Source organism: Akebia trifoliata, chromosome 3 (genome assembly GCF_017979445.1).
Source record: "Akebia trifoliata isolate Shusen 1 chromosome 3, ASM1797944v1, whole genome shotgun sequence".
NCBI lineage: Eukaryota > Viridiplantae > Streptophyta > Magnoliopsida > Ranunculales > Lardizabalaceae > Akebia > Akebia trifoliata.
This window is the reverse complement of record NC_141377.1, coordinates 41,757,913-41,781,707: the sequence shown is the minus strand read 5'-3', so window position 1 is coordinate 41,781,707 and position 23,795 is coordinate 41,757,913. Positions and strand designations below refer to the sequence as shown.

At 33.2% G+C, this 23,795-nt stretch overlaps 3 protein-coding genes across 5 annotated transcripts; all 3 read right to left on the bottom strand.

Annotated features, from left to right (window-relative positions):
* Nucleotides 1–232: 232 nt before the first annotated feature.
* LOC147407045 (uncharacterized) lies at nt 233–3,301 on the bottom strand. 2 transcript variants are annotated; one of them, XM_086432815.1, is made up of 4 exons: nt 2,934–3,301; nt 2,557–2,727; nt 1,039–1,295; nt 233–952 (listed from the first exon to the last, which is right to left on the bottom strand). In XM_086432815.1, exons 3-4 carry the CDS (start codon nt 1,117–1,119, stop codon nt 392–394), a joined length of 642 nt encoding a protein of 213 aa, XP_086288941.1. In that variant the 5' UTR covers nt 1,120–1,295; nt 2,557–2,727; nt 2,934–3,301; the 3' UTR covers nt 233–391. The 2 variants fall into 2 exon arrangements, with proteins under 2 accessions (XP_086288941.1, XP_086288942.1); XM_086432816.1 differs by lacking the exons at nt 2,557–2,727; nt 2,934–3,301 and having other exon boundaries at nt 1,039–2,537.
* Nucleotides 3,302–8,634: 5,333 nt separating this feature from the next.
* LOC147407044 (uncharacterized) lies at nt 8,635–10,901 on the bottom strand. The gene has a single exon (XM_086435435.1). The coding sequence runs from the start codon at nt 9,921–9,923 to the stop codon at nt 8,907–8,909; it is 1,017 nt and encodes a 338-aa protein (XP_086291561.1). The 5' UTR covers nt 9,924–10,901; the 3' UTR covers nt 8,635–8,906.
* A 2,072-nt stretch (nt 10,902–12,973) lies between these two features.
* Nucleotides 12,974–15,356, bottom strand: PUT5 (Amino acid permease family protein). 2 transcript variants are annotated; one of them, XM_086435434.1, is made up of 3 exons: nt 15,118–15,356; nt 14,015–15,068; nt 12,974–13,663 (listed from the first exon to the last, which is right to left on the bottom strand). In XM_086435434.1, the coding sequence occupies exons 2-3, from the start codon at nt 14,989–14,991 to the stop codon at nt 13,123–13,125; spliced, it is 1,518 nt and encodes a 505-aa protein (XP_086291560.1). In that variant the 5' UTR covers nt 14,992–15,068; nt 15,118–15,356; the 3' UTR covers nt 12,974–13,122. The 2 variants fall into 2 exon arrangements, with proteins under 2 accessions (XP_086291560.1, XP_086291559.1); XM_086435433.1 differs by having other exon boundaries at nt 14,015–15,356.
* Between the last annotated feature and the right edge of the window lie 8,439 nt (nt 15,357–23,795).

The window sequence follows — 23,795 nt, the reverse complement described above, 5'->3', positions numbered from 1 at the left end:
GTGGGTGGAAATTCAAGAATTCCAAGTAGAGTAGGGATCGCTGAGACATGGATTATATTGTCATTAAAGCAGTTAAGCAACTGCACTGAGAACATATTCGGACTCAATGGATGGCTTTTGAAATATATTATTTCGAGAAAAAGTAGTAAAACTCTTAGTCAGTTAAGCATTCATGGTAATGATGTACACTGAGTTTCAAATTTCACAATTTCGAATTTTTGTGAAATTAATCCACTTTATAATGGGCTTCAAGAGCTAGAGAACCGTTAGACTTGTTCAAGACTCAACCACTCAATAAACTTTAATCTAAATGGAAAATTTTCACTTAAACAGCAAACATGGATTGGTCAATTATAAGAAATCTAAAGCTTGGGTCATTAACTGAGAAGATTTAAATCATGTTCAGATTCAAAACTTGGAAAAGAAAAGTAGGCTGATTTAGTCTCTCTTGTCTCAATTGTTCATCAAAATCAAAAGCAATTTTTCCAGTTTGAAAACTTGGGTGCATGTTGGGCACCTGGATTAGCTCCCACTCATGGCCTGTTAACTCTTCTCTTGGGTTTATCCTCTTATGGGTACTATAGCTTTCCCCCTGAATAAATCTGGAATCGGTAAAAGGAGAAGAAAAGCTTCGTCCAGTATCTGAATTTAATGACATCGCAGCCTTCTTCTTTCGTCGAAGCCTTCTGGGGCCCAAAGTCAACTCGATATCACTTTCATTTGCAATCTCTTGCATTCCATCTCCATCTTCATCCACGATGTACTCTTCGGCTGGACGTTCAAGGTCAAGTTTCCTTGGTGGATTTTGTTCCTTATTAATATAATTGACCCCACATAAGCTAGTTTCATTCTCTAAGGTCCATCTGCCTTGACCACGTTCACAGTGTCCGCTGCTTTTCATGTTTTTCATTAACATCTTCTGAATTCGATATAGTCGATGAAGTTCATATACCTGCATGATCATCCTCAATGTTAGAATCTTTTAGGATAGATAATTACTCTTGAAATGGAAGGAAGAGGGACTAAATTTTGGACTACCTGTTCTTTGAACGTTTCTTCGTGCTTTAATATGGCCATCTTCATGCATTCCTTGTCATATGGATTCAAATGCCTCTCCATTCACCTCTTAAAGTAGATAGAAATCAGTGTATCTTAACTATTCAGGAGGTGCCTTCCAAAGAAAAACTATAACTAACAACCTTGAATTTTATCCCTCTGTTTCAGAATTTTTTTCATAGGATGTGAATCTTAATCATAATCAAGTATAACCATTCTTGTCCATTTTGCTCCGAAACCTGTTAAATGGAAATGTTATAAGATTTACATTCAAAATTCCGACTCTAGTTTATCAAACAAATAGTTCTCGGGGAGATGATTTTCCTATTTAATAATGTTAACCAACCAACTACTCCAAAAGACCGATCTGTTGGAGAGGGGGAGAACTATGAATATAAGAGCGTCACGCACACCTGAAAGTGGAGGAAAATATGCACTCAACAAATAACAACCAAACTGTAAACAAGTGTCACCAAAATTCAGAATCTTGAAAGTAGTGAAGGTGAAAACTTCTTAAGTTAGTTGAAGTATGAGAGTATTGGTACCATGACATGGGTTCAAAACCTACCTTCAACTACTAATTACTACCAAATAACCCACTTGCACTAATAATAAAAAAACAAAAACAAAAAAGGTATCGCAAAGTGGTGGCAGGTTTGCAGAACAGTGGAGCAGAATTTTCATTTTATTGAGGTAAAACCAAGGTCTCTTCGGAACCCTTTTGACCAAGAGCTTGACAACAATGTACTATATCGTTGGGAGAATTCAATAATTTCTTTGTTCAGGGAATATTTAAGATAAACGGGTAAATTTATACTAGGAAAGTTAGACATAAACAAGGTATTAACATGAAATCTCCCAGATATGCATCAAAGCTCAAAATTTTCTAAACAGTCCTATTTCCTATAATCAGTACTCTCGGGTATCCTAAATTAAATCCCCGTATGTTCGTCTATATATATATACTGTGGATCAACTACTTGGGATGAGCCATGAAATATTCGTGAGCGTTAATTGTTTAGCTCAATCAATTTGGATCAGATATCGTTCTGAATGAAAATTTCAAATCACTAAATGGGAACTTCAACTTGCAAGTTCAAACAGGAAACTCCATTTTTTCTCAACTCATCTATGAGAATATAATTAAAACAGAAAAAGAGGTTGCTTTCATAATAAGAACTCAACTGTCAAACATGTTGGAACTTGGAACCTCCATAACCACAACATACAAATCTATGCTCAAAACCAAAATAGAGTTCTTTCACTATAAATTGGGCTAATCAGAACATGGTTGTACTATAGATTTCTAGAATTTCATTTCTAAAATAAGATCTTTTTAGAAACAATCAAGAAGAATTTAAAAGTTAAAAAAAAAAAATTATATACAAGTACAACCAAAGCACCAACAAACAAACTATATCTGTTTTTGAGATCTCTACCACCAAAACAAAATATAGAAAAGTGGTGAAGAAATAGAAGATTGTTTTTTTTTGGCTTTACCTGTAGAATCCCATGAATTGAGGTAATCAACAACAACTTGAAATTCTGAAGAAAAGAACTCTCTCTCTTTCAATGGAAAGTGATGCAACAAGTTGTCTCCTCAGAGCCACTTGAACCACACTTTCCTTTGATAAAAACAACACCACAGCTTCACATTCCCATAAGTATATACTGCAATATAAACAAATAAAATAAAACTGAAGAAGAATTTAAGATTCTCCCTCACAAAGAGAAACCAAAAATATTATTGTATTTGGAGGTGTGATGCATGCCAAACAAATCTCAGTGCCTAAGCCAATGTGATTCAAGGTATGTGAAAGAGATGCTTCAGACAGTACAGCAAAATAGAAATATTAAATTAAATATAATATAAATACCAGCTTATATTATATTATTATCATTCAGAATAATAGATAGCCTTAACACTGCTCCAGACAATCATCAAATGGGCAGCTTAGCCTGCTGAGATGAATCACATGCACCCAATATTTCTTTATATCCATTAACAGTTGTCTCCTAAATTATGTCTAAATATCTTAATACATCTATAATCAGAGAGAGAGAGAGAGAGACTATAGCCGACTCATTGATCCTGACTGTACGATAGGTGGATTGCTCTTAATTTAGATTGGGATTAGTCCAAAATCAAACTGTCAGGAAGATAACCCAATAGGGTAAAAAGAAAAAGAAAAAAAAACTTGGATGTTTGGAGAAGAAAGAGAATAATTGGGTATCAAATGTAGGGAAGAAAGAAGGTTGATGGATGGATATGCCACATTCTAGAGGTGGGTTGGGCTCCCACCTAAAAAACTGACAAAATTGACCATCTGTTGGTTAGATGGATGAGATCCTAACCCTTAGATGTATCAAATTTATTTGAAAATGAAATGACTAAGTTTTGGGCAATATCCTATATCTACTTAAGGGTGTTTGGATTGATATATAACTGAAAAATCTGAAATACTATTGTATCCGGAAATGATCCGTCCTAAAATATTTGTGCACACAGGAATTTTACTGAAAGTGGGAATAAAATTTGTTTTAAAGAAATCCTACTTGATTGAGTCTTGATAATTGATCGATCGGTCTTTTCATATTCGAATTAGTTATTTTCCAATAAATTGTATGTTTGATTATTCATTTGATGAGACCATTAGAAAATTTGTCAATGTAAGTCATAAAATCGACATCATCTCTATAATTATCATCCGATGGCTGGACGATACAAATTGTATAGTTTAACATAGAATAAATGCCCATATATTCTCCATTGGTTTGGGAGAGAAAGAAAGTGGTTGGGCATGTTGTAGCTGTACCTACAGATTGTAAGAAGATTTAATTATCCATAGGTCCATTAGACTATGAAGAAGAAAATGGATTTGACATTAAAAAATCTTTAAGGTACTTAAAATAAAAGAAAGAAACAAAACCAAAAATTAAAACAAAATCCATGTCTGCTCATACTTATCAAGCTGGCTTAGAGAGAGAGAGAGAGTGTGTGAGAGTGAGAGATGCGACAAGAGAGCACGGGTTGCCGGAAGAAGAAAGTGCATCCGTATGGGGTGGTGGGTCATGTGGGCTTGCGAAAAAAGCCTGAGCCACTAGACTCCCTATGTTCATGGTGGGGCACACTTGACTAAAAACGAGGCACTTTATTAATCAACTACTTAAATAGCTAATTAACTTATAAGAATGATTAGAAGTCTAAAGATTCTCTTCAAGTCATTAACCTTTCTTGTCTTTTAATTATTTAGGATATGGGTTTTATCCCAACCGTTGGATTTGGTGTTTTAACATTTAGGATTTGGTGTTTTTTTCACGAATCCATCGGATCCCTACCCTTTAATTAATTAGCTGATTAGATTAGTGAGTAATCACATTCCATTGTATTTAAGAACTCCATGATAAGATCCAATGGGTCCTATTGAATGTTTTATGGCAGCATGGATCAAGGCTGATAGGAGAGATGATATTGATTGAGTCATCTTGATATCTCGGATGGTTTTGACAATTTATTCATATCTATAAAATTGAAAAGAAGAAGAAGAAGAAGAGATTTGTGAATTTAAGTGGGAGTGTCAATGGGTACCCATTTACTCATAACTAAAATTGAAAACCCTGATTCCGATCCTTTTTTATTGAAAGTGATTAGAGTTTGGTCTAATATGGAATCGAACCGATAGGAACCAAAACCAATAGGTTCTATCTAATGGGTACACGCGGGGTATTCGGAATCAATTTATTTTATCATTTACTTTTATATTATACATGATTAAAAGTTTTTCTACATTTTAAAATTAACATTATTATATAAAGTTCTTCTAATTTCGTATAAACTAAATATTGTAGCTTAAAACGGGTCATTTCTTCTTAAATTTATTACTTGTGAAAAAGATAATTTTTAATTTTTAAAAATAAAAGTCATTAAATCATCTTTTTAGTGGAACAAATTATTATTAAGTTGATACTTTGCAAAGGAAGATTTTTTTTTAATAATGATTTTGAAATATTTTTTACCATTCAATTATTGATAATCAAAACCAACGGGCATCCTTGATTTTTGGTGGTTCCGGTTCTGATTCTATTTCCAATTCCACATATTTAAAATTTGGAACCGATAAGAATCAAAACTAAAAAAAAATAGTGATTATGGTTCTAATTTTCTTAGGACCTGGCCCATTGACAACACCCAAGTGACTTATTTATGAATGATACCAGAAGATAAATTTTCAAGATTTAGGATTCAATATGGTGTCTCGTTCCTATAAAAAGAGATTTTTACAAATTTTTATAAAATTCGGTGGAAAAAAAAATGCTATTATAACTTGTTGTATGTTGCAAAGTGTAAGCTTGTAAGTTGTAATGTGTAACACAAGTCGACTTTGAAGCGGCTATGCTTCAAAATTTTGGAGGAATCCATATTTTTACATGAAAAATTTCCCTTTTATGCTTAAAAAAATAATGACACGACCCTTTACATTCATTTGAGATTACACCTTAATTTTTCAAATTGATGATTTGTCCTTTGACTTTGGTCTTCTTTTTAAAATCAATGGAACAATAACCTCAATGTCCCCATCATCATTATTACCATCACCATTTGACATCACCATCATTATCATATGGTCGAATTTTTTAAATGAAAATAGATAGTACACGTATGAAGCATATGCTGCATATTTCTCATTTATTGAAATTTTAGCTGAATTTTAGATTGGATTTTTGCAATTCAAAATCGAATAGAAATCGAATTTTTCATGAATTGAATTTTTGCCGTATTCCGAATTAATAACAAAGAGTTGGCAGTTAAAACACCTCAGGTTCCTAACCAAGTTGTGCACGCAGCACAATCTATTTTTCATCAATCCAAATGTGCCACATAGACACCGTTCCTATATATAGAAACGGGACACCTTCCTGGATCACGACTCTTTAAAATCATGGACTAAGTGCCAGGCTCTTGAGAAGCATCATCCATAACCAATTATCATGAAAATAGGGATCATCCATTCACTAGAATTGTTCTTTTTCCCTTATTTTTCTTGATCATATGGTGTTTCACTACCCTCACGCGCACAATATGCCCGGATCCCTTTTTGTTTGAGCCCTTTGTATAAGACCTCTGATGTGCCAAGGCCCTACCTAACTTGAATCTCAACTATAGTTTACTTGTTGAGGATCTCCCAAGGGTCTAAACTCAAGTGAAATTAGGCAGCAACATAGCTTTGGGATGCACATAATTTGTGATACAAATTATAAATAAGTGTAATGATTTTTTGACACCCGCCTATGACACATGTCCCTTACAACCCTATCACAAAATTGTAGATCAATTGCCTCAGCATATGCATAATCATAAATCTTTTTCTTGTATATCCGGAAGCAACTGATCTACGGTACTGTGACGGGGGCATGCATTAGAGGGGGGTCTCATATTATCAGGACTCTAAAAAATCTCCACACAAATTTGATCTGTTGATGACATAAGCCCTTGGCCCAGTTGGTTAATTATTGACTAACAAAGAAACGTGACCAGGGAAACTAGTCATGAAATAAACTTTTTTTTAGGAGGTTCTTCAATACCTGACCTTCAACTCGAATTTGACATGAAATCAACTAAATACGTAATGAGGTAACACATGTATTGTCCACATTGAATGTGATTGTGGTGCCCACAACCACCTATACGTACTCATGGATGTTGGAATAATTAAGTACATCTTGAAAAGGCTACAATGTTATTATTGTGATATTTTTACTACCGACTTGTTATAGAATAAAAAAGAGTGATAAAAAATTTCAAAATAGAGTCCTTTTGTGCTCACTAATTTGAGTCTGATGTTTGGTCTGCATTTCCGTGTACAAGCAAACTCTCCAAATTTTTAACAGAATGTTTTTCAATGCAAATCTGTTTCCTGCAAAATGAGATAATCCACTTTGACAAAATTAAATTCCCTTTGTTCAAACGAAATCTCCATTTTCAACAGAAATGTATCAACAAATCTGCCCTCCAATACTTACCTCCTTTGTGCACTATAAGCGTGTCTAAGCCAATCAGGTGCGCATACGTCCTTCGAATTAAGTCAAGCCAATGACTCACAAAACAACTTGAATGAGTCAATAAAATATGCATAAACCATCATCATCAACATCGATGCTTTATCCCATATATATTGGACAGATTAAAGTATAGAATATATTTTTAACTATTCAAATTTAAAATCATATTTATTTTCTATTATCCCAAAAATTACATATAGTATTAAATATAACTTGGGAAACGTACAAGATAACTCGGGAGTTAAGTCGACTGGGCCGAGTTTGAGTTGTCAAATTTTAAAACTATTATATGAAGCAACATTCACTCAATATAGCTAGGGATGAATCCGAGCTTCAAAACGGGCAGCTTCGGACATGCCATAATTTGAAAAAGGGTATCGATCAGAGACGTATATCTCTATTAAAGAGTATAAATCTTGAACATTTAAGAAGTGATCTTAACAATCAGAGAAGCAGCAGATGAATGGTATTGGTGATTGATTAAGGCTATAGCCTATCCACGATATGCCTTTACAATCAAATGGGCTTGGTTCAATTTGCCTGTCTGATATCATCTCCAAGAATATGGAATAAACAAGCTAGAAATGGAATTTATTGAATCTGTCATCCTAAATACAGGTTGAAAGGCAATCAAACAGTGTGATAGAGAACACATATTCACTAACTACTCCCATCAGTAAAATGAACATCATCAATAAAAGAGAAAAAACGTTATATCAATAAGATTGCTTAAAGAGAATTCTGAATCCTAATAGCAATTAGTTCTCATAACGGCAAAGAAACTAAACCTTGAAGCTAAAATTTTATGTCAGAGCTTGTTTCTGTGATTGTTAACTGTTGTCTTGAAGTGGATTTCATGGACAGAACTTAGACCACATATCGCAAGACTAAAGTTTTAAATACCCATCTAGGATCATCTTACATTGCTTGAGATCCAAATCATCATCACCACTCTTTGAAATCCATATGCTAAAAAGAAAGTAATTAATGATTTTTTCAGAATGGCATGGGCAACTAGAGATGAACCAACGGTTCTTTTCACTGATGCAATCTGGATTCCCCGAAGGAAAATACTTAAGTAACATTGAAATTGACATCGTTTCACACATTGCTGATGTGGATGTGTGTATAGAACCATAGATGCTTTTCATCGAGATACGAATGAGAAGCATCTATGGTTCAATGTGTGAAACGATGTCAATTTCAATGTTACTCCAGTACAGCTCTTCCCTGAATCAATTGGATGGTGCCCTCGGTTGCAACTTTGAATTCACGGGCTCACCCAGGCCAGCTTATCAAATTTAATGGGTGCAAGAGTCCACTGTGTGATCTTACAATAAAATTAATTCAACTCATAACTGACAAAATTTTCACTGAGGTAAAGGAAAATAATTCCAGATAGTACTATCAACATGAACAGTTTATTTGAGATCAAATTCTTAAAATTGCTAAGGAATTTAACAATGCTAATTGTAGACACTCTGAAGCTCGAAAAAACTTTTATTTACAATCAAACCCTGACAGAATAAACAACTATCATATATAAGTATTAAAAAAAAGGAATTTGCACTTATGAAATTGACAAGATTGTCTCTGATATTTGTACACAAGATAGTCACTGTGATTGAAAACCTCTCATAGCATTCATAACTTGATAGCCTTCTGCAGTGCTTGTAAATATTGCATAACAGATGAAGGTCAAGGTCCATGTTAAAGTGAATCTTAAACTTAGAAATGCTACATCATCGCCGTGTGATTAGTTTCAACTCAAGGTCCCATCCCCTTATTGTTCATTCTTCTGATGCAAGCAAGCAAATCCTCTCAAGCTGTACAGGCCAATCGAAACCAAGTACCCAAGGATTTAACTCCATTGCTACCCGAAAATCCAATAAGGATGCAGAAATGGACTGGGCTGATCTCTGCGTGTATGTCTCGGGCCAAACTCCATTGAAAGCAGATATGACCTGGCTGTTAACTTGCTTTATGTGTTTAAGTCCACAACTTGATCCAGCTAGCTCCACACAGGGCCCGATCAACCTCTTCAGAAATGCATCCAATCCAATGTTCAATAAATTAACACAATCTATAGAAATGTCAAGTCCCTCCTTGTCCAACTTCCGCTCCAATTGCTTCTTTAAAGACATGGTATCGGGTAGTTCATGACTATTACAACAATTCCCGGGATGAAAAGCAGATAGAAAGCCACCTCGAAGAGCTTTACGTGCCTCACCCTTGTTTATAGGGATACCTAGTGGAGCCCTAACGGGGCTTCTACTTTGAACACTTGGGCTGCCCATCAATTCTTCAACCTCTTCCCCATCTTCCACTGAAACAAGGGGTCGGCTACCAAGAGAAAGTAACACAGTAACAGTTTGCTGCTCTTTTGTCCTTGGGCTTGATTCATCACACACAATACTTTGGATTTTGGAGTCGAGTCCAAGAGGACTTGGGCGGTCCCTAAATTTGCTATAGCGAAGATTTGAAGACCTCCCCTTGCGAGGGGACAAAGGAAACTTTGCAATTTTAACATTTAGAGAACCACCCACTTTGCTTACTTTCGATGGGGGAGTCTTTGTAAGCAAGGCATTCTTGATAATTGATCTAATAAGTTGGTTGTGAAGATGGGCATTTTCCCTCCCAATTGTACTAGTGCAGAGCTTATTGAACTCGGATTTGCTAAGTTTCAGGCTCAGTAATCTATTGAGGTGTTGAAAGTATTTATCTGCTTTCGGATGCCCTAGCTTCCTGATAATATGGGCTTTGAGGTCTAAAGTGTCAATTCTAGAGAAATGCCGAAAAGATGACATCTCAATATTCCCAAATTCCTCACTATCATAAAAAATAAAAATAAAAGGCTCCTTTTTTAATCCATCCAACCCCAGATTAAAAGGAAAAAAAACACCCCTTTTTGCATGGAATCCAAAATTACTGGTTTGTAGAATCCGCTTCTGGGGTAATGGAAATTGTCAAATTACAGAAGGGTAGTCAACAGTTATTCGTGATCTCTGCTTGAATTCTTAATTCTAAAAATAGGAACAAAGAACAGATTGTAACTAAGCTCAAAAAGTGGTTTGAGAAATTAAATGGAAAGATTCAAATCCTATAATTCCCTCAGTTAAAAGAATAATTCAAGTAGAACAAGAGTTGCACTTTGATTTTAGCAAATAAAGCAGAATTGTGAAGTTTTCTTACTTCGATTTTTAGTAAAACAAAGTGAGAGAAACCAACAATAACATTGAAATCGCAAATATTTTAAAGCTTGAAACCGGATTATACATGAAACCCTCTTGAGAGCTGAGATCTTGCAGAAAAATAAAATTAAAAAAATAAAATAAAATAAAACTGGCCTGGTTCGATTACTCTTCGAGTGAGCGTGACTGCATCTGTCTCGGCTTTTGTTTGTGATTCAATGAAGGATTGGACTTTGGGGATTGAAAATTCTAGAGTTTTCACGTTGGGAAGTCACGACTCACGAGTAAATCTAACGGCAGTATATAAAAAGGGCAGGCAGGTAGCAACCCAGCTTGGCTGCAGAGTGGGGGCGGCGGTATCGAAACTTACAAATTCTAAGTCTTTGAGGTTACAAGTCAAATGCACGTGTGTTGTTATTTGTGAGTTTCCAAGTACAAGGTAGAGAGAGTTGGTTAACTTCCAAGTGGCAAGAAAGAAAAATAAATTCTTACCATCCACCACCAAGACAAGACAATTGGGGTTTCTCACGACCATGCACGCCTCGCACCGTTCATTTTCAGAGGGAAATAGTCCTTCCCACAAGGGAATTTAATTTCAAAAGAAAACAAAAAAGAGGGATTTTTAATATTTTGGTCTCTTCAAAATTATAAATGAGAGTATTAGATCCTATTTATTATAAATAAGAGTTTTTCCTCTCTTCTTTTTTTTTCATTATCTTTTTTAATAAAGATTTTCTAACACCCTCTCATAGAATCGTAGATCATTTGCCTCAAGATACGCAAAGTCATAAATCTTTTTCTTGTGTATCGTGAGACAAATGATTTACGGTTATGTGAAAGGGACATATGTCAGAGAGGGGGAGTCAGATTATCACAACTCTTTTTTTTTTTTTTTTTTTAACTTTGAGAGTTACAACCTAAATCTCCATGACATGCAAAAAGGGAGCGTACTTTCGCCGTTTGTTCTTCTTTACTTTTCATCTTGAATTTTCACCTTCTCTTTGGAACTTTGGTTTATGGTATTATTTTTGTCGAAAACATCGTTGTTTCAATCATTGGAGTCTCAAAAAACAACTGTTTGAAGCAAAGGTTTGTTTCTCAACAACAAAACCAGATATAAAAAACAAAAACAAAATGTAAAAGATAGGTTAAAATATTTTAACATTATTTTCTTAAAAAGTAATTGTAAGGATCCCTATGATAATGTTACCATCATGCAAGTAGATCATATCTCCAAACGTGATTGAAAAGGGATAACTGCCAGATTATATCCTTTTGATTTGATACTAAAAGATGATAACTTTAATTTTAGTAACAAAACTAATGCGACGATTGTTATTGTCTCCTGACCTCCGAAACGACTATAAAAAGAGAGCCAAACTTCCGCTACACAATTGTCAACAAATACTATTAACAAAATAGAAAATTAGCTTGGAAGTTGGACAGAGATTTGAGACACTCACTAGAATAAATAAGGTAATAGATTAAAAAGCTCAAAATGTCTTATGTCTTGTATCTTGTATCACAAATCACAAGGTGTTCTTAGGATTTTGTTAACCCGTCTCTTATTGTTTGCTAACAACCTTGTCAACAAATTCCCTCTGAGAATCAATTAAAGCAAACCCGAAAAACTTGGGTAATATTTATGTTCATTAGAGAATGTTGTGGGCAATTTTATGCTTCTTTAAAGAGTGAGACATTCACTTGTTTCTTTTGAGGTTAAATTTTAAATTACTCCCAAGATTCATTTTCACTGACCATTCTTTACTAAATCTTTAAATTATTTAATTCATCTATTTATTATAAATAGATGATGTTAAAAATAAACAAATAACTCTAGGAAATTGACAAGTTAGAATGTCAAATTGCTCTGGTCCAGTGCCTTCATTAGGCCCCTAAATTTGGATTGCATAGAGGATGTTCTATCCAGATTTCCATCGAGCTCCTTAATTTAAATCTCAACTTTCTTTCTTTCTTTCTTTCATCTTTTGTTTTGCTTAATTATATTATATATTATTTCTTTTTATTTTTCAACTTTGTTTCACTGTAACAGAACCCATCAGTTCTAGGCTCAATTTTACTAATAATTCACGACACCCCGATTGAGATAGAATTGCATTTTCTTATTGGTAAAGAGATTCCATTAAGTGATCAAAAAAACATACAGAAACAGAAGGCCGAGTGAACAACCATCAAAGCAAAAATGCCATAAGAAGAAGAAAAAAAAAAAAACTGAGAGAAGACTAATGAACATCCCTGATTTACCTTGAATATGTGAGCTAAGCCTTAAATAATGTTCTCTAGAAAAAGCTGTCATATAATCTCCTGTCTCAAACACTATCAGTACCATGTTGTAGAAGCTACAAAGCATGTGACAAAGAAGAAACAAACTTAAACAAGAGAATTGAGGGCTTTTGATTCTGAGTTTCAATTTATGCAGGAAAAAAAACATTGATATATATAGTTATGGAAGCGAAAACCAAGATCTTGAGGGTGGTAACTGTAATGTGAAGCTTATGAAATGGAAGTTTCCTTATAAGTTTCCCATTTGCCCTGATATAAACTCAAGAGAATACAAGAAAATGAAACCAAGGAATTCTAACTCTGATTCATGAAGAAGAATTCATAATAAGGACCATCCCACAAATTAATGCATCACCATGGCATGATATAATGAAGCAAATAGATTACGTTAACAAAGTATGTATTATTACAATCTTGAAAATAATACAAATAATCGTATTTTTCTATCAATAACAATTATCACGTGTAAATTACATCTACTATGCTAGAACAAGGGCACAATAAGGCCCCTCTATTCTGATTTTAAGGACCCCTCCAACATGGTTTCAGGAGATTGTTCTTCATTTTTAGAAGATGATAAATCTGATAGAAGGCTTAGTGAAGCCTCATCTACGACTTCCTGATGTTGTTGAGACACAATCGATAGGGCTTCTAGGGAACTATCATAAGGCACCGCTGGTGAGCTTTCAAATTGAGTCCACTTCTTCTCCTTCACGTGTATTACAGCAAGAAATAGGAGCATTCCGAGTAAAATAACAATGCCACTCACTAAAACTGTCTTCAATGAGGCGAGACACATAACAAGAATAAGCAAAAATGCAGGAGGCAGGCAAAGAACCGTTGCCCCGAATGTTTCTAAAGGAACCTTGTAGGGTCTGTGAATATCCGGTTTCTTTAGTCTTAAACTAATAAAAGCTGCGAATTCAAGCAGCATTCCTAGAGAATAGAGAAAATTAAGAAATTCTATTATCTCTTGAAAGCTCATCCATGATAAGAAGATGACCCCGGTTGCAGAGCACAAGATGCTGATGGTAGGGGTCCCATATTTCGATCTACAACATATATTTACATGAGTTAAGTCAGTTTTCTTTTGGAACAAAATCTATGGAATGAATTCATAACACTCTTGATTCAAGAGGTGTACTATCATGCATGGTTTAAAATATTAGAACGTATTGATCGATACGTATCGGTATCGGCCAAGATCGATACGTATCAGTATCGAACAAGATCAATATGAAACATTGAATGTATCAACCTACATCATATAAGTTTTTTCATTAACTGAAACATTCAATCGATACAATATTTTAAACCATGCTATCATGCTAATATGAAATTAACAAATATATATATACTGCATACTTCATTTAAGCGCAGAGTAATATGGAAAAATAACAAACCTCGAAGAGAAGATAGATGGGAGCATTCCCATCTCACTCATTCCAAGAAGTTGAAAAGCATCACTGCTCATCTCTGCCTCAAACAATCCCATGTTAGACATTGCAGCTGCCGCTTGGATCCACCATTTGAGCCAAAACCCACCTATTAACATCCCAACCTCTGCAAAGTACCCATCACTCCACTCACTTGGAGCAGAGTCCAAAGCTCCGGTACCCGCAAGTAGTGGAATCAAATACGAACAAACCACCAAAACTACGGCTCCAAGAAGTGCCTTTGGGAATGTTTTACTTGGATTCTCCACCTCCCCTGCTAACGTACTCGCTTTATCCCAATAATTTAAATTCCAAAACATACTATTAAAGTATCCCCTCCAATTCACCTTCCCAAAATCCACAATAAGCCATTTTTTAGGTCTTAGCCTTGGAATTGCAAGAAGACCCATTACTACAAATGGGCAAAGCGAGAAGGCAGCAAGGGCTATAGCCGAAAACCCAACAATATTCAATCCTCTATAATTCAAATAAGTTAAAGAAACTGTAATTCCCAATAAAGTTGGAATTCGGGCAACCAACCGATTGAAGATCGGAAACGAATGTTTCAAGTAATCAAGGAATAAAACGGGGTAAAGTGCATTATCCATAACTCCACTGAACCATTTCCAAAAGCCTTCCTGGAATCCCCAAAAGGGCCCGAAAGCAGCCGATATCCAAAGAACATATCCACCATTTTTAGGAAAGCTTGTTGCGAGTTCAGCTGTAACTAAGGCTTCAGGGATGCTCCAAATTAGAGGGAAAATCAAGAAGCCAAGTAAGGACAGAAGAGGACCTCCTCCAGTCCGAACTGAATCTTCAACCCCAAAAGGTCCTCCAGATACCTCATAGAAGATGAGAGCGATAAGGGGTAAAAGGGTCAATTTTGGATTTGGTTTTACAGTGGTATCATGGGCATCCGTACCATTCAGCTCTTCTTCACCCATTAATCAAAAATCAAAATCTAGAATTAAAAGTTTGGAATCTATTATGTTGGGATCTGAATCTAGTTCTGCTTCCTCACCTATCAAACATGAAGTCAAAATCTATGGATTGGGTTTCAAATAAACTACCTGTTTTGAAGGATTGTTGAATTGGGTCTTGCCTGGATTTCATCAGAGAAGTAGATCAGTTGAGAATTGAGATCTGAAGTTGTTCTTGATGGATTTGAGACAGAGATATCTGGTGCTGGATTGCTCGGGTTTTCCGTCTCAGGTTCCAAAGAATCACGCACGCCAAGAATTTAAATCGAATTTATTGCTTGGATAGTGTCTAGATCATGTGTATTGAATTCGAGGGTGTTAGATAGTCATCCAGGAATGCGTCTCCTACTTGTGTCACGTGGACCAATCTACAAGACTCACTTGCGCATGATAATGAAACATGTTCCATTGGGTACAAAGAATGTGAAACGTGGCGAAGAAAGAAGTATGGTGGGGTAGTTATCCTACTACGTATCGTGTACTATCTGCACTCGTAGAAAAACGTTCACAACCGCTTGGGCAGTAACACACGCAATGGAGCCGTCAACAGTTAAGTGAAATTCAATCTACGAAATAATTTAATCTATGGACAGCGTCATTGTGGTAAAGGTCGTAATGTCAGAGGAATCATTATTGCAAGACATAGAGGGAGAGGTCATACGCATCAATATCGTAAAATAGATTTTCGATGGAATGAAAAAGACATATTTGATAAATTCCTAATCATAGAAGATGACCCTAATCGAAATGCATAGATTTGTCTTATACACTATGGGGATCGATGGTGAGAAGAGATATATTTTACATCCTAGAGGGGTTATAATTGAAAATATCATTATTTGTCAACTTTGCTATCTTCTTGTTTTGAGAAATAAGTATACACTCTTGTTGATAACTTGTTGTCAGTCTAAAATAAATTTGAAAGGTTAAAATGATGGGCCCCCATTATATTGATCCTGGATTTTTAGTAAGATCAGTAACTCAGCACCTTCATGGGGGCATGTAATGGTGTTAATTCGATGACTTTGATTTCATGAGCAAAGATATATGATACAGACAGGGATTTGCTCCCTAGCTACGGATCCTTTGTAGCACGTTTCTTCTGTAGCTCCTATCAATTGTAGAGGATGTGCCACATCATCAAGGTTATTTCATCCATTCATTTAATTTTAGGAGTTCATTGACCTTCCATTTTCAAATACTTGACTAGAGCCCCAAAAAAAGGTTGTTTCATGTTTCTAACTAGATCACCTCGATATTATTGAGTAGTATTTGAATGACTAATGTTTCTTATATTCGAAGATTCAACTTGTTAAAATCCACAGTTCCACGATTGAACAATGAAGAATCAAAATTGACTTAGAAGGAAACCAAGATTATTGATCAAATATCGTTTACATTTACTCTCACTAGCACAAAATCCAGACCTTGCCTCTAGATGTACTAGAGGGATTTGAGTGAAAAATGGTGTTCTGAAAAGCCAACTGTCTTACCCCTGCTAGTTAGGTTAACATCCCATCATAAAAAATAAAAAAAAATAAAAACACAAACAAATGATTTGAACTAATAAAAAATAAACAAAAAAAAAGAGAGCTGTTATTGACTCCCCAACTTTTACGTGTTACACACTAATCTCTTAAATTATTTATCACAGCCCAATGAAATACTAAAACACACTCTTCAAACATTACCAAGTTTTGGCTTAAATTATAATCTCAGCATTACATAACATTGTACCAGTTGTCCAAACAATTTCAATAGTTGTTTACAATTATGGTTAGGCTCATATAAAATCCTAAACCCAAAAATTAGAAATCTAATAAAAATAAATAAATAAATAAAAAGTTGAGAGAGCTTCAATTGGCACCCCAACTTTTAGTTATTCTCAACCATTCACTTATTTTTCTTTATTTTGAATTGGGGTGTAATAAGTAAAATTGGAGTGCCAATAATAGTTATATAAAAAAAAAGGCAAAGATAATTTTAATCAACACAACAATATTTATTAGTTCGATTTCCAAAATTTCAGTTATAAAAAAGTTTAGGAGAGAGAAATGTCAAATTAGAGAGAAGTTTTGAACCAACACGAAAGCATCAACGATAACATTGGAAAATTACGTAATCACAAAGGATACTGGAATTAAGAAAATATTTGGAGAATCTTAGCAAGGAAGGTTACCAAACGAAGGAAAGAAACATAAAACCTATAAAAAGCAAGATATGACTTAGGTAAAATATTTTTGACTCATTCTCAAATACATACTCTTTCTTTTTTATTCATATTAACTTAATCGTCGAAAGGTCTTATACTTAAAAAATATTTTCAATTTTAAACTTTTGCAAAAAACTAGAGGAGATCATCATTGAGATACGAGTTTGGGTTGAGATAAATATTTTTCCCTACACTTGCCAATATAAGATAATAATAAAGTCAATTCCCATATGATAACTTGTTCCTGTATGGAAGAGGATGGTGGAATCATTAATACCAAAGGAGATCTATTGAACAAACAGTTAAGAAAGACTACAAGGGTAAATCTATATTAAATTAGTATGGTGAATTTATTTAAGATGATATGTATACTTTTACGTATAAATATAATACAACACTTTATAGGGAAATTACTATATATACACATAAGGGAAGAGAATAACTTATAAATTTAAGATGGATGGTATAAAAATGTCTTTCCAACAAAAGTCTATTTGCTTCAAAATGCAGTTTAGGATGCCCAACCTTAACAAATTTTAAATGGTATAAAAATGATTTATTTTTTTATTTTTTTAACAAAAGTATATATGCTTCAAGATGCAAATTAATATTTTTGGAAAGAAAAATTCATATATGATCTTGTTACTCTTTTTGTTGAGAGAGTAAGTCTATATCTAAGAAATTAAGGAGTCGAAAATTATGACAATCTTTCTTATCGAGAGAAACCACTCAAAAGATAAATACTGAAGAATTATCCTTATGCAATGATTTAAAAATCAAATTCAATAAGAAAAACTAATAAGTAAAAAAAATTAAGAGATTATTGTTGAAAATTAGGAGGTTCATCCATAATTCCTAATCCAAGAAGAATCGTATCCGAAGAAAGAATAAACTAAACTTAATTTTCTTATGGAAAAATAATACCTCCTACAAAACAATCAATTTGAAAGGACAAATTTGTCAAGAAGATACCATATGTCTGGTGTAAATGAAAAGGTCCTTATGAAAATAATTACAGTTTTGTGCTTAGTTTAAGCAGAGATGTAATTATATTTTTTTGGGTGAATTACCATTTTGTGAACTAAATTTGACAAATTTACAATTCTGACTCATTGTTCATTTTAATTATCAAAACATGAATGGTAACAATTTCAAAGGTTTTAAAGTGGCTATTTTGCAGGTTTAAATAGCAAGAAACTTGCAAGATAATCACTTTAAACCAACGAAATGGTCACGTTAAAACCTTCTATTTTGTTACCTTTCACGTTTTGCTAATTAAAATGATTAGTGAACCAGAATTGTAAATTCATCAAAAGTTGATCAAGTTTTCATAAATATTACTTCTTCTTTTTTTCCTAGTTCTTGATCAATCCTAGGTCAACTTACAGAGATTATGTAAGATTAGTTCTGATTTTTTATTTTGATTGTATTTTATCAAATCAACAAATCAAGCATGAGGTGTGTTAGACATACCTTCCTTAATTAAAAAAAGTGAGTGGCCCCCCTTGTCCTCCCATTGATATGAATGTTTAGCCCAACACTCAAAATTCATCTAAAAATAAAACCAAATTGCTTATTAATTTTTCGTCATTGAATTTATTTTTGTTACTTGCTTATACCTTATGTAAATAATACTCATAAAGCCCATGAAATAGAAATTCAAATCCTATAAATAAAAATATAAGGTACATTTTCATGATTATTTTGTATAGGGCTTAAAATGGGTCGGGTTTAGCTTGGATATGAGGGTGTTCATATCCATATCCGAATTTTTTTATTCAGATCTGAATTTGACTCAGATCATAAGTTAAGATCATATTCAAAGTCGGATAATATCAAATCGTTTAAGATTATTTCAAATAAAATTACTAAAATGATGATTTGTACTTAAGACCTTTTCATTTTGAAGAGATGCATTGACCACATTACACCCAATCATTGTTGGTTGAAGAAAGATGACTTAAAAAATATAATAATACAATTTGCAAAATAATATATCATTCAGATCTGGATGGATATATGGATGGAACAATATCCGACCCGTATTCAACCTGGTTCAAAGGACATCAACTTATATTTGAACAATATTTTTATTCGGATATACTTGATGAAATCAAACTTGCGAAATTTGGATTTGGATCACTCGGATTTCGAATAAAATACATACTATTTTAAGTCCTACTTTCGTATTGTTAAGATTAAAAAAAATGGTGAATTAACGAGTCAAACTCTGATTTATTAAACTTGATTATACCCGAAGTAGGCATTTTTAAAATATGGCTCATTGTCCATGGAGGTAGTAAAATAAGATTTTCATTTTTTTCCTTTTTATTTGATATATTTAGAAGAATTAGAATGTAAATTGTAAGACCCATAACCTTTAGAGGAGTCCTTATGGTTAGGTTTTTTGGTGCTCTGTTTGTACAAGGAAATAATGAGATACTTAATTAGTTAATAAATTGTAATTCTTGTTTTTATATATAATTATTTATATTATATATAGAATCCTTGTTTCTATTTTTATCAAACTATCTCAATTTGAAATCTTTACAGAAACCATTAATGAAGGAACAAAGAAACAAATTTCTATCTCCAGAAGAAGAAAAAATCAAGATGAAGCTACAAAATCTCGCTGAAGAAGAGACGATTTTGAATGAAGAAGATAATTCAGATTCGTTTACAATCGAAGAAAATACGATAATCTCTGATATCTTGTCCAATCTTGGAGCTGAACCCGACATCAAATTCGAGATCTTTTCTTCTTTTTCACCCAAGATTCTCCTCAAATTCAAGTCTCTCTCAGAAGAAATCTCCAATTTAACAAACGATCCAGTCTTGGCTCTTCATCACTTTCAAAGACTGAAATCTGGAGCCCCATTCACTGGTTTCTTCTACCAGAACATACCCCTTTCATGGCACTATCAAAGTAGTTCGTGGTGGGAACCTTATAGTGTCAATGTCGAGTGTGGCGATCCAGAATTCATAGTTACAGATAACTTTACGGGTGGTCTCCCTGATTCTTCTCTAGGGTTCTTGAAACACGAGGGGGGACTCGAAGAAGTTAAGATCATCGATTCTTGCAATGGATTGCTCCTCTGTGTCAACAAATCTACTATAACACACACCAAGATACATTACATCTGCAACCCTCTTACGAAGCAAAGAGAAGATCTTCCTCATTCTCACAAACGATCCACTAGGGTTCACTATGCCTTGATTGCCGATATGACTCGGACGGGATTCCTCCGGTACAAAGTTCTCTGTCTTTGTGAATCAAAATTGCGCGACTCTGAGCCATGTTCAAATCTTTCGATCTTTTCATCACAAACAGGGGTTTGGCAAGAATTTGAAGATAGACTTCCAGTTATGCTTGATAAGACCATGATGGGTTCCAAGTTCTTGTTTAATGGTGCTCTGTTTTGGGATTGTCTTGAAGGTTACATTCTTGTCTGCTATCTCGGCAACAAAGATCGAAATTTTAATTTAATAAAAGCTCCAAAAGCTCAACTTGGGAGGTCGTTGTGGGATTTTAATGATAGACTTCTATGTTACTGTCACGAATCCATCATGTTCCCTTCTTGGTCTCTTTGTTTCGATGAAAATAAGTTCGAGTTCGAATGGAAGATAGAAGAGTCGAAACAATTTCAAACTTTATCAGAAGATGTGTGGAGAGGCTACTGGGAATACCATCACAAAGTGCGAGAGATACCTGAACAAGTCCTGTTCAAGATTATAGCTTACAATCCTAATTTGAAAACTGTGTACTTGTGGATACCGGATTATGTCTTCTCGTATGAGATTACAGAGAGAAAATTTCAATGGGTTTGTGGTATTCGCAGTTGGAAGTTTAAAACATCCAGCTTTGCTTTACCGTATATTCATAACTTTGCCTCCATTGAAATTGGAGGGATTTCTCTATCAGGAGATGAACAGAATGATGAAAAGAGTCATGAAGAAGAAGGGTCAACAAAAGAGGAAAGAAAGTAAAAAAATTTATTCGTCTCTGTTGCTGTTTGTGGTTTCTTTTTTTGGATTTTTTGTTTTCTATATAAGTGTCTTTAGTTGATGTAAAAGTTCTAATACAAAGTCTCAACAAAAAAGGAAATTTTATATTGAAAGAAAATCAAAATTTAGTAGTATTTGTAATTCGTGTATCTTTTTTTGGATTTTTTGTTTTCTTTTTTAATAAGAAAATCAAAATATAGTAGTCTTTGTAGTTATTTTTTAAAGGGAAAATTATTAAAAAGAATCTAAAAAAAATTAATTCACAAAAAAACCTAATTTTTACAAAATTATTGAACCATTTTGGGCCTTTTAAGAGTCGAAATAATTTTTTATAATAAAATATTCAGATTTTCAATCTTTTAAGAGTCTAAATAATTTTTTATAAAAAAAGAAGTCAACAATTACGATCATATTTCTTTTATTTTTATTGTTTTAATTTTTACAAATTTCTTTAATGGAAACTTGTCTTGATCCCTTTTATTGGTGATGAGTGGTGTCCAACCAATCAATCCCTTTTATTATATGGTGTGGTTTTATAATAAACAATCAAGTATCAAAATCTTGACTTTCTAACCAATATTCGACCAAATATAAGAAGGGGAAATTATAAATAATAATAAATCAAAATATCAAAAAAAGGGATCGATTGGTTGCACACCACTCATCACCAATAAAAGGGATCAAGACAAGTTTTCATTAAAGAAAATCAATTTTAACTCAATCAATAAATAGTAACGACTCAATAAGGGCCATTGGATTAGATTGCTAGATCAACGGTCGAAATGTAAATTTTATCCTGTCATTTTGTCGTCTATGTGTGGGGTCAAACGTGTGGTTAATCAAAGGGGAAATCATAATAAATAAATAAATAAAATATTTTGTAAAAATTAAAACAATTTTTGACATAGGAACTATCTAAAACAATTCCTAAATTTGCCACACAAAAAAATAATAATAATAAAAGAAATAGCGGTCGCAATTGTTGACTTCTTTTTTTTATAAAAAATTTAATAAAAAAATATTTCGACCATTAAAGAGTCGAAAATCTGAATATTTTATTCAAATTTTTTTTATTTTTTATTTTTTATTTTAAAACATATTTTCAGTCATTAAAGGGTCGGAAATGGTTCGTATCGATAATTTTGTAAAAATTAGGTTTTGTTTTGCGGATTAATTTTTTTTAGGTTTTTTTATAATAAGAAAATCAAAATTTAGTAGTCTTTGTAGTTATTTTTCAAAGGGAAAATTATTAAAAAGGAATCTAAAAAAAATTAATTCACAAAAAAACCTAATTTTTACAAAATTATTGAACCATTTTGGGCCCTTTAAGGGCTGAAATAATTTTTTATAATAAAATATTCAGATTTTCAATCTTTTAAGAGTCTAAATAATTTTTTATAAAAAAAGAATTCAACAATTACAATCATATTTCTTTTATTTTTATTGTTTTAATTTTTACAAATTTCTTTAATGGAAACTTGTCTTGATCCCTTTTATTGGTGATGAGTGGTGTTCAACCAATCGATCCCTTTTATTATATGGTGTGGTTTTATAATAACCAATCAAGTATCAAAATCTTGACTTTCTAACCAATATTCGACCAAATATAAGAAGGGGAAATTATAAATAATAGTAAATCAAAAAATCAAAAAAAGGGATCGATTGGTTGCACACCACTCATCACCAATAAAAGGGATCAAGACAAGTTTTCATTAAAGAAAATCAATTTTAACTCAATCAATAAATAGTAACGACTCAATAAGGGCCATTGGATTAGATTGCTAGATCAATGGTCGAAATGTAAATTTTTTCCTGTCATTTTGTCGTCTATGTGTGGGGTCAAACGTGTGGCTAATCAAAGGGGAAATCATAATAAATAAATAAATAAAATATTTTGTAAAAATTAAAACAATTTTTGACATAGGAACTATCTAAAACAATTCCTAAATTTGCCACACAAAAAAATAATAATAATAAAAGAAATAGCGGTCGCAATTGTTGACTTCTTTTTTTTATAAAAAATTTAATAAAAAAATATTTCGACCATTAAAGAGTCGAAAATCTGAATATTTTATTCAAATTTTTTTTATTTTTTATTTTTTATTTTAAAACATATTTTCGGTCATTAAAGGGTCGGAAATGGTTCGTATCGATAATTTTGTAAAAATTAGGTTTTGTTTTGCAGATTAATTTTTTTTAGGTTTTTTTATAATAATTTTCCCTTTTTTTTAAATTAGAGTCTTTACTCGATGCAAAAGAAGTTCTGAATTGAGTTGTTTACTTTGAGTTTGAGGAGAAATCTCTTCTTAAGATTATATATTTTGATTTTGATTGGAGTTAATTTTTAAATGTATGGCCAAACCATTATAAAGCGTAGTGGCCAGGCTTCGGACGGAGAGGTCTTGAGTTCAAACTCAAGCCCCTTTGTCTGCCACACACAAGGTCATCCAAAAAAAAAAAACTTTCGAGCTATATTTATTAGTTAGATTTTTAACAAGTGTTTGTGACTTGTTATGTTGGATTTAATGCTAGCTTCTATCAGTCCTAAACT